Source organism: Phyllostomus discolor, chromosome 5 (genome assembly GCF_004126475.2).
Source record: "Phyllostomus discolor isolate MPI-MPIP mPhyDis1 chromosome 5, mPhyDis1.pri.v3, whole genome shotgun sequence".
NCBI lineage: Eukaryota > Metazoa > Chordata > Mammalia > Chiroptera > Phyllostomidae > Phyllostomus > Phyllostomus discolor.
Window position 1 is genome coordinate 23,686,130 of NC_040907.2, and position 12,619 is coordinate 23,698,748.

The following is a 12,619-nucleotide window of genomic DNA, read 5'->3' on the forward strand; positions in this document are numbered from 1 at the left end:
GGAAGAGACAGAGCAGCTGACTAAAGGATACTACACCTAGACTGTAACAGCCACGCACCGATCTTCCTCTTCCTGACATTCAACCGAGATGTGGCTGCTTTACCCAAGAGAAACCATTCCCAGGCTACTGCGTATATTAAACAGAGAAAGCATGTTTATTTCTGCTACAAACAGAGTAACTCTCTCCTTGGATATAATGTATATGTCCTGTGTGAGGATTCCTTTGAGAATATGGGGCTCTTTTTATGAGTCCACATTTGACCAGCTATCATGATGATCACAAAACACAGAGCTAAAACTGCCCACTAGTGGTTGTTAAAAATAAATTTCCTATTTCATTTCAATAAATACACAGGTGCACCAAAAAGAACCAAAAATATCCCCAACTTAAAGGGACCGTGGTCATGTGTAGGCCACCTGACTCTCATGTGAGCCTTTTTTCTCTCAGTTCTCAGCTGTCCACTTATTTGGCCGTTTGCTCAGCTAGGAGACCCCTTTTCTTCCAAATGATAAATGTCATCTGATCTCAATTTCCTTTTAGCAGAAAAATGGAGGAAACTTGAAACTGACATCACCCGGAGCGTTTGAGAGGCCTCAGGGTTCTCATCATAACCCACTCTAGCAGAAAATGCCTCCCTGGTGAATGCACTGAGGTGTTGCCAGGCATTTGCCAAGATCTGAAATCCTTCAGCAGCATGTTTGCACATTGCACATGCCCTAACTTCTGGGCAGTAGTGAACAATACAATTATGGAGCAGTTCCTTTCTAGTACAAAGTACTGGAACATGGCATTCCTCATTCTTTTCACTCTGTTTTCTTGGTCCCATTCACCAGCCTCCCGACCTTTTCTGCTAATACCGTCCTCCCTTGGCCAGAGTGTGGGGGGCCTCGTGAGTCATGAGCGCCAACGCCACCACCACAGTCAGAGATATGCACCGAAGCCACCACCATTTGTCTGCTTCTTTTTGTTATAAAATGTTTCAAAATGTATAAGCCAAAATTTGACCATTTCTTCCAGCAAATAATTTGTCTGAGACGTGTTTTATGGTCTTCTTTAATCCTAGTAAAAGAGCTATATCACAATTTCCCATGTATGTCTGGTTTATGAGCCATGACAATTCTAAATTCTATGGAAAAATTCTATGGAAAAAAAATATTCTGTGGTCACTGGTTTGGAAAATGTTCTCGCCTCAGTCTTTCTGCAGAGCACCAGATTCACATTTCTCACATGTCTGGACAGCACCTGGATCCACCACAAGCACCACAAACTTCTCAAAAGCCAGCTTTCTCCTCCCTTTGCCTACCAAGTTCTTGGTTCTCTGCCTCGCCTTCCTTTAGGAAAGCTAACACCATGCCACCAATCACTGAGGTTTTAAAACTGAGGAGTGTTCCTGGACTCCTCTCATTCCCTCATCCATCAAACCTGAACTTGGCCTCTGAGGCAGACTGCCTTCTTTGGATCCAGGCTCTCCCACTTAGCTATGTGACCCTGGGCACGTTCCTCGCTTCTCTGTGCCTCAGTTTTCCCGCCTATAAGACGAACATGATAATAGCACCCCTCCCCCCTCCTCCTAAGGTCCCGCACAGGCCCCATAAGAGGACTAGGCCATGGGCTGGAAATCGCATCCCTGCCTTCCTTTCGATTTTCTCGTGCCACCACTAGAGGCAGTGTGGAGTCATAACGCACAGAGGACATGGACCTGTTTTTAGATGCCTGTGAAAACGGGGATGATGCTTACCTCGCATAATAGTTATGAATAGTAAATGTTAACATTTACACCCTAGTTGATGTGACTCAGTGGGTTGAGCGCCAGCCTGCAAACTGAAAGGCTGCTGGTTCAATTCCAGGCCAGGGCACATGCCTGGGTAGCGGGTTGGTCCGTTGGTCCAGGAGTGTAGGGGAGGCGACTGATCTGGTCAGTGTTTCTCCCCATCTCTCCCTTCCCCTGTCTCTAAAAATGAATAAATAATATATATTTTTTAAAATGTTAACATTTTCCAAGGCCTAGAGCAGTACTGGCACAGTTGAATTGTTTTTCCTTCTCTTTTTTAAATGGTTGGATTTTGAGCTTTGCTTCTAATATTGCAGTTACCACTCCCAGGGATGTGCCCTCTCCAAAAATGATCATCATTCCCTCTGTGCCGTCAAGCAGATGGATGACATCGTTGGACAGGGCAGCACCAAAGGAATGCGTGCAAATAATATCAAATATATTCACACTTCTGGAAGGATACCTGCTAGGGAATGCATGAGCGGGAGACTACTTTTTCTATGTACGTAAGTTTTATCATGTCGATGCATAACATTGATCAACATTAAAATGTTTAACTTGTAAATGAAGTGAATGCCACATCCTCCAGGCTACAGCCTCCTCACGCCCCATCATGCAGCCGCAGCCGGCTCTAGACCGCGCCACCCCAGCCCCTCTGTTGCCAAGGTAAACACGCGGGCAGGCGGTGGTGACTAGCACAGGGACCCGCGGGTGCCTAGCAACCAGGGCGCTTAACAGAGGAGCTGGCCAGAGGAGGCGGAAGGCCGAGCTGGGAAGGAGGTGAGAGGCCAGGGAAGCAAGTAATTTAAACCAAAGACAATTACCCTGGGGATGGAGGGGTGGGGTTCGCTTGGGAACTAAACGGACCCCAGTGCTCCTCCTCCAACAGGGGCGGGGAGTAGGGGAGTCGGTCGGGGAGGGAGTACGAGGAGCAGATGGGGAGGGGGGCCAGCACTCGCCCCAACCCCCGGAAAAAAAAAAAAAACCCTCCCCTTTGCCTACCCATATCCTAGGCAAAACTAGCCTGTCCTCTCCGGATGGAGAAAAGGGCTCTTCTCTTAGAACCCCCGCAGGTCCTAACCGAAGCCAGAGAACGAAGAGAAAGCTCCACAAGACTTGGTTGATGAAAGCAGGGGTGGAAACTGGATTAAGGGCTATTTTTCCTGTTAAGCCCCACCCACCACCAGCCCCACTAAGCTCTTGGCACCACACACACACTCTGCTCCAGGACCTGCAGGGTCCAGGAGTTAGTGTTTGTGGATGGGTGGGTGGGAGGAAACTTAGTGAATGCCTCATACAAAGTTGAGCAGATCGAGGGCTGTTCCCAAGCAGGCTTCTTGCAGCAAGGGGCTTGGAGCAGAGTGGCCAGCAGCGGGTCCTTTGGACGGGGCTTTTGACCTAGAAAAGGATCTCCTGAACAGTCCCCCGCAGCCTTGTCTTCCCTCTGCAGCACAGGTGGTGTCTTGGAACAGGCCTAGGGGCGCAGCACCATGGCCACGCTGAGCCTCAAGCCCAGCCAACGTTTCCGGCTGCCGGACTGGCACACCAATGCACAACTGTTGTCCACCAACGCTGAGCTGAAGCGAGATGCATCACACCAGATCCGCCAGGAGGCCCGGGTCCTCCGTAATGACACCAACAATCAGGTTGGGAGCGGGGGGCTCCAGTGGGTCAAGGGATAGTCCCTAAACCCAAACACCCTCTTTATCTGGCTCTGTCTCTTCCAGACCATTTGGGATGAACACGACAATAGGACCCGACTGGCAGAGAGGGTTGACACAGTCAACCGATGGAAGGAGATGCTGGACAAGTGTCTGACGGATCTAGATGCAGAGATCGACGCGCTGACACAGGCAGGGAGCTGGAGCAGGGGGTGCCAGCAGGAAACCCTGCGGCAAGGCCCCCCTCCTTCCCCACTTTGAGGTCTGGGAACCCATGATGGGGCATTTAGTGGCATGTCCATCCGAGCCACTCGCTGGCCCCTCTGTTAATGTGGGAATGAGAGTTGGCCCCCAGTGAATGGCCCACCAAGCTCCTCCTGTGCCTTCATGTTTCCAGATGAAAGAATCAGCAGAGCAAAACCTGCAGGCCAAGAACCTGCCTCTGGATGTGGCGATCGAGTGCCTGACCCTGCGGGATAGTCGGCGTGACATTGACGTGGTGAAGGACCCTGTGGAGGAAGAGCTGCACAAGGAGGTGGAGGTCATCGATGCCACCAAGAAGGCCTTGCAACAGAAGATTAGCCAGAGTTTTGAGAAGCTCTGGTAAGGAAGAGATGGGTCATTCTCATGTGCACCTGCACCTGAAGGCTGAGTGTCTTAAATGTGCAATATGTGTACTGTGGGCGACGAGCTGCTGGCTCTCAGGCTGCCTTCTGTCCCTGCTGTGTCCACAGCAGAAGCCACTAACTGATTGTAACACTTTTTCCACGGCCTAGATATGCTCTCAGAATACCTCTCCCCACCCTGCTTAGGGAGCCATTGTGAATTGATTGGAAACATGAGAGATGAAGCCCATTTGCCATCACCTCTGACTGAATACCCTATTATGAGTGTGTATGTGTGAGCCTTTGTGAGTGTAACTGATACGTGTGCCCCTGTGGTTGGGTGCAAGCACGTGGGTGTCATAATTTTGTCTGTGAGGAGCTCATCCAGCTTTGTGATCTTCGTCCCAGCTGCAGCAACAGCCCCATTGTCACTTCAGCCTCCGCATCCCTCAGGGGCACTGCAATACAATGAGGGGGAGGGGGGCTGAGTCCTGGGGCTTCGAAGGATCTCAAGCTAGTCTGCTCCTTCTCCAGCCTCCTGCAGGAAGTCCGACAGCAGCTCAACTCCGACCACCGGGGCAAAGTGGAGACATTGGACATAGACAGAGGTTGCCTCTCTCTCAACCTCAAGTCCCCAAACATCTCTCTGAAGATTAATCCCACCCGTGTCCCCGATGGGTAAGAAGTGTTTTAATCAGTCTCTCCCGCACCCAACCCCACAGTGGCCCTAGGCTTATGACTCGGTATTTCCTGCCACCTGCAGATCCTCCACGCTTCAACAGTGGGATGAGTTCAGTCGGTTCAACAAGAACCGGGCAGAGGCTGAGATGAAAGAAGCCACAGAGCTGAGGGAGGCCATCGCCCTCACTATTGCTGAGGTAGCTGACCACTCCCCTGACCCTGCTCCTCTGTGGCTAACGGGTGGCCTGAGTGTGCACTCATGCCTTTCCCTTTTGTTCCCTGTTGCCATGTGGCCTCCCAACCCTTCACTTGAGCAGCATCCTCAGATGGTCATGAGCTTATACTCTCTCTTGCCTGGCCCACTTCCTGTCCTTCAGACCAACAATGAACTTGAAGCTCAGAGGGTTGCAACAGAATTCGCATTCAGGAAGCGGCTGCGGGAGATGGAGAAAGCGTACAGTGAGCTCAAGTGGCAAGAGAAGAATGTGAGCCCTCCCTGTTGGGTCCCCCTGGGCTTGGACCTCCCACTGTGGGATGAGGAGCCCAGTGCCCATCCAGGAAGCCCTGGGTGCACCATGGTGGGTTCGACCAGTGGACAGCGGTCCCTCTGTTCCCTGCAGACCTTGGAGGAGATTGCTGAGCTACAGGAGGACATCCAGCACCTGGAGGAGGACCTGCGCAGGAAGTTACTGAACCTGAAGCTGTGCCATACCCGGCTGGAGTCCAGAACCTACCGGCCCAATGTGGAGCTCTGCCGGGACCAGGTGTGAGGGCACCCCAGCTGGGCACTGCCCACCTGCTGAAGTTTTCTCAAGATCACTCCCCCCCACCACATAACTCTGGCGGAGCAGGGGTGCTGGCAGAAAGCAGCACCCATGCCCTTGGGCTGAAGGGTAGTATGGCTGACCTGGGACTCCCAACCCTCATCTCTGCCTCCAGGCACAGTACGGCCTCACTGATGAGGTTCACCAGTTAGAGGCAACCATCGCTGCCCTAAAGCAGAAGCTGGCACAAGCACAGTAGGTTTGAGGGAGTGGGCAGGAAGGGCAGGGAGACATTTGCTGCCTGCTGGCTTTCCTGCTGCCTTCCTTCACCTTGCAGCCTCATGCAGGGCTGGTGGGTTGTTAATGCCTCCTCCCCCAGGGACGCTCTGGATGCCCTGTACAAGCACCTGGCCCGGCTGCAGGCTGACATCGCCTGCAAGGCCAACTCCATGCTGTTGGACACCAAGTGCATGGACATTCGTCGGAAGCTGACTGTGCCTGCTGAGAAGTTTACACCTGAGGTGGACACCTTCACCCGCACCACAAACCGTACCATGAGTCCACTCAAAAGCTGCCAGCTGGAGCTGGCCTAGCCTTGGGGGCTGAGGTGGGAGAGGAAGGTTAGGTGGGAGGGAATGGAAGAGAAAGGAGTTTGGAGAAAATGAATCTAATAAATGTTGGGTTTCTCAGTCTAGAAGGTTTTCTGCTACCCTTGCATGTAGCCAGCAGGGAGGAAACGGACATCCTGTGAATGGAGGAGCAAAAATGGTGACCATCATCCACCAAGCCCCAAGTTCCAAATCCAATCCCTTGTTCCTCTTTAGGGAGCCCTTCTGTGGCCTAGGCCTGCATTCCCTGGGCTCTAGCAGGATAACTTCTAATCAGCTCTGCCCCAGCTGAACCCTTGCCAGATCTTTTAAGGCCTAGGGAAGGCCCAGAGGAGGCTAGAATCACAGTGGGATTTGGGGATGCGGGCCCAGACCTGCGTGGGGGCCAGAGAAAGGGGCTGCCGTGGGAGGGCTGGGGTAGTAAGGCAGAGTGAGGCTTCAGAACGGCAGGACCCAGAGGGCAGTGGCCTGAAGGGGCAAGGCTGCTGTGGCCCGATACCGATAGTCCCTTCTGGGACCCTTTAGTGGCCCTCCTGCCAGGTGTGACACCGGTTACAGACGGAGAAAAATGAGGAGCAAAAGCAAAGGCCTGGTGGAATTCAACCAGCATTGCAGGACCAGCTTTGGTCCCAAGCACGCGGGCCTGCGCCTCCGGGCCGCTGGGTGGTGCTGTGGGTCTGGGGCGCGAGGGGATGGAGGTGAAGCGCTCCTTGGGGCACGTGCCAGCCGCACCGGAAGTGGTTTCGGGTCATCGCGGATGGCGGCGGCGGCGGTGGCGGCAGCGATGACGGCAGCGGGCTGCGGAGGGGCTGGGGCAGCCCGCTCCCTTTCTCGCTTCCGAGGCTGCTTGGCCGGCGCACTGCTCGGGGACTGCGTAGGCTCCTTTTACGAGGCGCACGACACCGTCAACCTGACGTCAGTCCTGCATCACGTCCAGAGCCTGGAGCCGGACCCGGGCTCGCCTGGGAGCGCGAGGACAGGTGGGCGGGACAGAGCAGGCGAGTGGGAGTGAGGGCGGAGGCTGCTCCCACGCAGGACGTGGGGTGTGAGCGCGGCGGGGAAAGGCGCGCGTTAGGAAATCAGACTCCTAGGGCAGCTCGGGCTAGATCAGGGGGCTGGACGGCCTGCAGGGCACCCTGAGCTCAGCATGGCGAATCCGAGCACCATCTTCCCAAGAACCTTTCCCAACTCCGGGCGTGGCAACACCATCCTTCCTGTTGTACAAGCCAGAAACCTGGGCGTCCTCCTAAATTGCGCCTATCCACTATATACATCCTACCGATTTTACCCCACTTAACCCAGGCGTCTGGAATCGATGCGCCTCGAGTCCATTCTCCACACAGCAGGGAGTGCAGGGCTCAAAACAGATCTTATCGCGGCCTCCCCCACAAGAAAGTATGCAGTGATTTTCCATTATCCTTAAGATAGAGCCAAATTCCTTTGCGTGTCATACCAGGTCGGCCCTTCCTCCATGGCCGGTTTCATTTTACATTGACCCGTACTCGCTGTCTGTGGCTCAGCTCCTCTCACATGCTTCCTCTAGCCCAGGCCTGTCCTGTGCCTGTGTTGTCCCTTGCCTATAAAGCCCCGCCCCCCGCTTCTCCCTCCCATTGCGCAATCTACTCCTCACCGGGATCACGGCTCAGTATCCCGACCGAGGTCAAACAATGGATGATTCTTACAGAGCATATAGGATAGCAAGGAATAGGGGCTGAACCCTGGAGGAGGGAAAGGAGCTAGAGAAGAAAACAGTTTGACAGGAGAAGAAGCAGGCGGCGTGTCTGTCAACAAAACCCGAGCACATTTCAAGGCGAAAACGCTGGTCACTGGTGTGCTACAGAGAGGTTAAGAAGAGGGTATTTTGGGTTTAGAAAAGCATTTTCACTAGAAGATTGAAGTCTGGAAGTCAGATTTCAGTGGGTTTAGGAGGAAATGGGAAAACAGTGAGGTTTAGCATGAAGCGAAGGAGAGGAGGCATGAGCTAGGGTTGAGGTGAAGACAAGACGCAGGGACAGTTTTTAATTTATTTTTAGTTTGATGTTAAGATGAGGGTAAAACAAATTTTAGATTAAGAGGTATTTTAGGACCCTTTGGGTGCAAGTGGCAAAAAAACGAACTCAAAATGGCCTAAGCAAAAAGAACACATTGACGGAACTGAAAAGTCTAGAGGTGGGGCTGGCTTCAAGCGAGACTGAATCCAGGGCCTCCAGCCCCTCTCGGCAGACCTAGTTCCTCTTCTTGTTCAGATCTGCGTTCTTCTTAGTGGGCTTCACTCCCTTTAGCAGACCCTTCATGGTGGCCCCCAGCAGCTCCCAGCTCAGCAGCTCCCCCAGAGGAAGAATTTCTCTGTGCAGTAGTCCCCATAAAAAGTCCCCAGGAGTCTTAGGTTTAGGTCACCTGTTCCTCCCTAAACAAAGGAATGGGTGTGCTCTCTGATCAGCCTAGAGGTGGCTTTAGCTCCATGCGCTAATCACATGGACTGAGAATGGGAGAGAAGTGGTTCCCTGGGGAAAAGCAGGGTGCAGGGCCCAAGTGAAAGGAGAGTGGGTGCTGCTCCACCACATAGGGGGATAGATACTGAGGAAACAGGAGAGGGGGCAAAGGAAGGACCAGCTCCCCAGAAACTGGGCTGGGGGGTGGATCGGAGGAAGGACGTCCTCCCTCTAGGGGAGACTGGAGAGTACAGCTGTAGATAAGAGGGCTGTTGGCCTCTGGTCCTGGTGAAGTAGGTGGTGGGGCCTCCTGACAGTAAAAGGGGAGGGGAAAGTGGGGTTGGGGTTTGGCATACACAGAGAGGGGGGCATAGCAGATGTGAGGACGGGAAATGGGGCTTGCTAGAGTGTACTTTGTTTTCTGTAATCGGCTCTTCAAATAGAATCCAGTCCCCGTCCTTAGCCCTTTTATGGCCTGTTTGCAAAGTCACCACATAAGCAGTGGTGCTGTGTTGGAAGTGCCAGAGAGGTCCTCCTGGGCACCCAGAGGAAGGACTGGGGACAGGAGGAGGGATGGGAGCAGCCCCAGCTGGAAGGACTTGACCCAGGCTCCAAGACTGGTCCCGGGGATGTGGGAATGGGGTCGGAATGAATGAAGAGGGGAGAGCTTTGAATGCCGAGGCAGTGAATGTGGGCCTCGTCCTGAAGGCAGCAGGCAGCTGTCTGGAGCAGGAGAGTGAGATAAGGAAGAGGATATGCTACTCCCAGGAAGGTTTTTCTGGCTGCACATACGGGCTGGTGGGAGGGTAGGGAATGCACAGAAGGTTTGAGCGGCCCCCAGCAGGTCGTGTTAAGACTGGAGCTGCCGCAATGGCAGCCAGAGGGGGTGGAAGGTTTTCCTTCAGAAATCAGCAGAATATGGTCACTGACTTAGAACAAAGAATTACTGAAAACCCCAAGGCCTGGAGCCCAGGAAATTGGGTGGGAGTGAGCGGCTGACTTACGGCATTCTAGAAGTAGAGAGTAAAAGGAATGAGCTGCCACCCTTGAGCCCTGCAACTCCTCTCCCCCAACCACCTCTCAACCCTGTCCCTGCAGAGACTTTGTACTACACAGATGACACAGCCATGTCCAGGGCCCTGGTGCAGTCCCTGCTGTCCAAGGAGGCTTTCGACGAAGTGGACATGGCTCACAGGTGAGGGGGATGGTCCTGGGATGATGCAAACCAGGTGGGCAGAGTTATTGTACCCCTTGGCCAGAGCAGTGCTGTCATATATGCTGGAACCCCACCTCAGCAGGAAACGGCTTCCAGAGCCACTGCAGCTTCCCAGGCTAGAAAGGACAGCACCGCTGGAACAGGCCCCCTGGGCCCGGGGGCTTCCTGGTTTCCCAGAGCAGCCAGGTTTCTTCTCTCCCTGCACTGACAGGCATCTTTGAAACCCTCATCCTCTCTCCCTTCCATCCCCTAGATTTGCGCAGGAGTACAGAAAAGAACCCGACAGGGGTTACGGTGCCGGAGTAATCACCGTCTTCAAGAAGCTCCTGAGCCCCAAGTGCCGAGATGTCTACGAGCCTGCTCGAGCCCAGTTTAACGGGAAAGGCTCCTATGGCAACGGGGGTGCCATGCGGGTGGCTGGCATCTCCCTGGCCTATAGCAGCATCCAGGATGTGCAGAAGGTAGTCTGGGCAGGCTGGCTTCTGGGCTGTCCCCTCCCTGCCCCCCACCCCCTTCCTCTGGGTTCTGTGACAGCAGGTCTTAGTCTCCACTGCCTTTGCCCTAGTTTGCCCGGCTCTCGGCCCAGCTGACACACGCCTCCTCCCTCGGTTACAACGGTGCCATCCTGCAGGCCCTGGCCGTGCACCTGGCCTTGCAGGGGGAGTTGTCCACTGAGCACTTCCTCCAGCAACTCCTGGGCCACATGGAAGAGCTGGAGAGTGATGCCCAGTCCGTCTCAGATGCCAAGGAGTGAGTATATGGGATGGAGATGGCTGGAGGTGTGTTTGTGAATGCGTATGCATGTGGGATGGACTCCTCTGGTGTTGTCACAGCCGAGACCTTCCTTTAACTGCAGACTTGAGGGAAGGGTGCGGGGAGTCCTTCACCTTGGCTGTGCTTCAAGCAAGGTTCGGGGTCCCAGACGACAAAACGAGCAGCTCACCCCCAGCCCTTATCCACTTTTGTTAGGACACCTGGGCCTGCGTGTCAGCCTGGCCACGTCCCCACCTCACCCTCCCACATAGCCCTCCCTCACAGCCCTCCCTGGCCTGCCTTCAACCTCCCTGCACTCTTGTCCCCAACCCACAGGTTGGGCATGGAGGAGCGTCCATACTCCAGCCGCCTGAAGAAGATCGGAGAGCTTCTAGAACAGGACTCGGTGACCAGAGAGGAAGTGGTGTCTGAGCTAGGTGAGCAGTCCCCCTACACCTGTCATCCTTCAGGGTCAGGCTTGGCCTCAGGGGTGCGAGGGGAGCCAGGAGTCATACCCGCCATCGTTTTTACCTGGGGCTGGTGTGACACAGACCTGGCTCTGTAGGGTCCGTGGCAGGTTTTGAGTGAGCGTAGCACCTTCTTGCTCTGGGGCTACAGCACCTTCGTCAGCCTCACAGGTGAATATCCCCAGACATTTCTGGCCGCCAGTTCTCACAGCTGATGGTGATAACCCGTGTTTATATAGCACTTTTACTGTACTCTGGGCACTATGCAGAATGCTTTGTATCTGTTTTATATAAACCAGCCCTGTGAGAGTTCCTAATCCAATCCACTCTACACAAGGAGTCAACCCCAAGATACAGGAATCTTGGTCATTAGGGAACTTTCCCAGCACCCAGCCAGTAGGTGGGGGAGCCAGGGTCTCAACCCAGGTGGTCTAGCGATAAAACAGGGGTGTCAGATTCATTTCCACCAGGGGCCACATCAGCCTTGCGGTTGCCTTTAAAGGGCTGAAGGTAATTTCAACTCCTTAACTGTTAAGGAGTAGTTACATTTCTGCAGTCCTAAAATACATTCGGCCCTTTGAAGGCAACTGTGAGGCTGATGTGGCCCCCAGTGGAAACGAGTTCAACACCTCTGCGGTAGAACCTGTGATCTCAGTCACAGCTCAACCTGAAGCTGAGAGTGTTGGCTTGTGTCAAGTGGCAGGAAGCCTAGGGACCTGTGGGGGAGTGGAGTCAAGTTCCTGTAATCCGGTGTCCCCACAGGCAATGGCATTGCTGCCTTTGAATCTGTGCCCACTGCCATCTACTGCTTCCTGCGCTGCATGGAGCCCGACCCCGAGATCCCCTCTACTTTCAATAGCCTCCAAAGGACTCTCATCTATTCCATCTCACTTGGTGGGGACACAGACACCATTGCCACCATGGCTGGGGCCATTGCTGGCGCCTACTATGGGATAGAACAGGTGCCAGAGAGCTGGCAGCAAAGCTGTGAGGGCTATGAAGAGACAGACATCTTGGCCCAGAGCCTGCACCGAGTCTTCCAGAAGAGTCCGTGAGGGCCGCAGTTGCTGGGGCTCTGCCACGTCCAGCGGGACCAACCTCAGCTCAGGTGGGAAACCCTGAGCCTCCTCGGACTTTGCTCCCTGCCTCAGCCTTCCGGCCACGTGGGCGGACTACACTCCCAGGGCTGGGGTCTCTTTGGGGGAGGTCGTTGGAACAGTGAGTGAGGGACTGGGGCCGCCCTGGTGCTGGGTTTCTGGCTTGCTGCAGAGCCTCGGGCACCCCTGGCTCCTCAGTCGGACAGGAGGAACCAGGGCAGGTTTTATTGGAGGCTGCCTGTGGCGTTTCCCTTTATTATCTAGGACATGGAACTGGGGAGGTGGAAATGGTCTGCAGCAGCATCACTTCCCGGTGGAATTTAGCCAGTTTGCCCGAAAGCCTGTCTTTGACTGGGCAGGGCCCCAGCGGCAGGTTTCTCTGGACGGAAGAGACGGGCACTTGAACCTAGCCAATCTCCATACACGTCTGGCCCTTGGCTGTCGCGGGGCTTAACAGCTTCCAGCAGGAGTCACAGAGCAATAAACGGTTTTTGGTAAATCCCAGTACAGCTCCCTCTGTTTCTCCTCTGCCCTGAGTGGATTCTCCCCGCCCTTGACCCTCT

The 12,619-nt window shown here is 54.3% G+C and overlaps 2 protein-coding genes across 5 annotated transcripts; both read left to right on the forward strand.

The window, feature by feature from the left end:
• The first annotated feature begins 2,381 nt into the window (after positions 1–2,381).
• Positions 2,382–6,177, forward strand: TEKT2 (tektin 2). 3 transcript variants are annotated; one of them, XM_036025771.1, is made up of 10 exons: positions 2,382–2,552; positions 3,223–3,418; positions 3,500–3,625; positions 3,831–4,036; positions 4,573–4,716; positions 4,802–4,916; positions 5,097–5,204; positions 5,340–5,483; positions 5,659–5,738; positions 5,863–6,177. In XM_036025771.1, the coding sequence occupies exons 2-10, from the start codon at positions 3,263–3,265 to the stop codon at positions 6,074–6,076; spliced, it is 1,293 nt and encodes a 430-aa protein (XP_035881664.1). In that variant the 5' UTR covers positions 2,382–2,552; positions 3,223–3,262; the 3' UTR covers positions 6,077–6,177. The 3 variants fall into 3 exon arrangements, with proteins under 3 accessions (XP_035881664.1, XP_028368836.1, XP_035881665.1); XM_028513035.2 differs by lacking the exon at positions 2,382–2,552 and having other exon boundaries at positions 3,028–3,418; XM_036025772.1 differs by lacking the exon at positions 2,382–2,552 and having other exon boundaries at positions 3,028–3,418; positions 5,659–5,742; positions 5,863–6,004.
• Positions 6,178–6,644: 467 nt separating this feature from the next.
• Positions 6,645–12,560, forward strand: ADPRS (ADP-ribosylserine hydrolase). Of its 2 annotated transcripts, XR_004903138.1 has the most exons (7): positions 6,645–7,071; positions 9,622–9,718; positions 9,993–10,200; positions 10,305–10,489; positions 10,829–10,929; positions 11,722–12,067; positions 12,321–12,560. XR_004903138.1 is itself a non-coding variant. In XM_028513710.2 (6 exons), the coding sequence occupies exons 1-6, from the start codon at positions 6,660–6,662 to the stop codon at positions 12,012–12,014; spliced, it is 1,296 nt and encodes a 431-aa protein (XP_028369511.2). In that variant the 5' UTR covers positions 6,645–6,659; the 3' UTR covers positions 12,015–12,560. The 2 variants fall into 2 exon arrangements, 1 of the variants encoding a protein (XP_028369511.2); XM_028513710.2 differs by having other exon boundaries at positions 11,722–12,560.
• Positions 12,561–12,619: the final 59 nt, after the last annotated feature.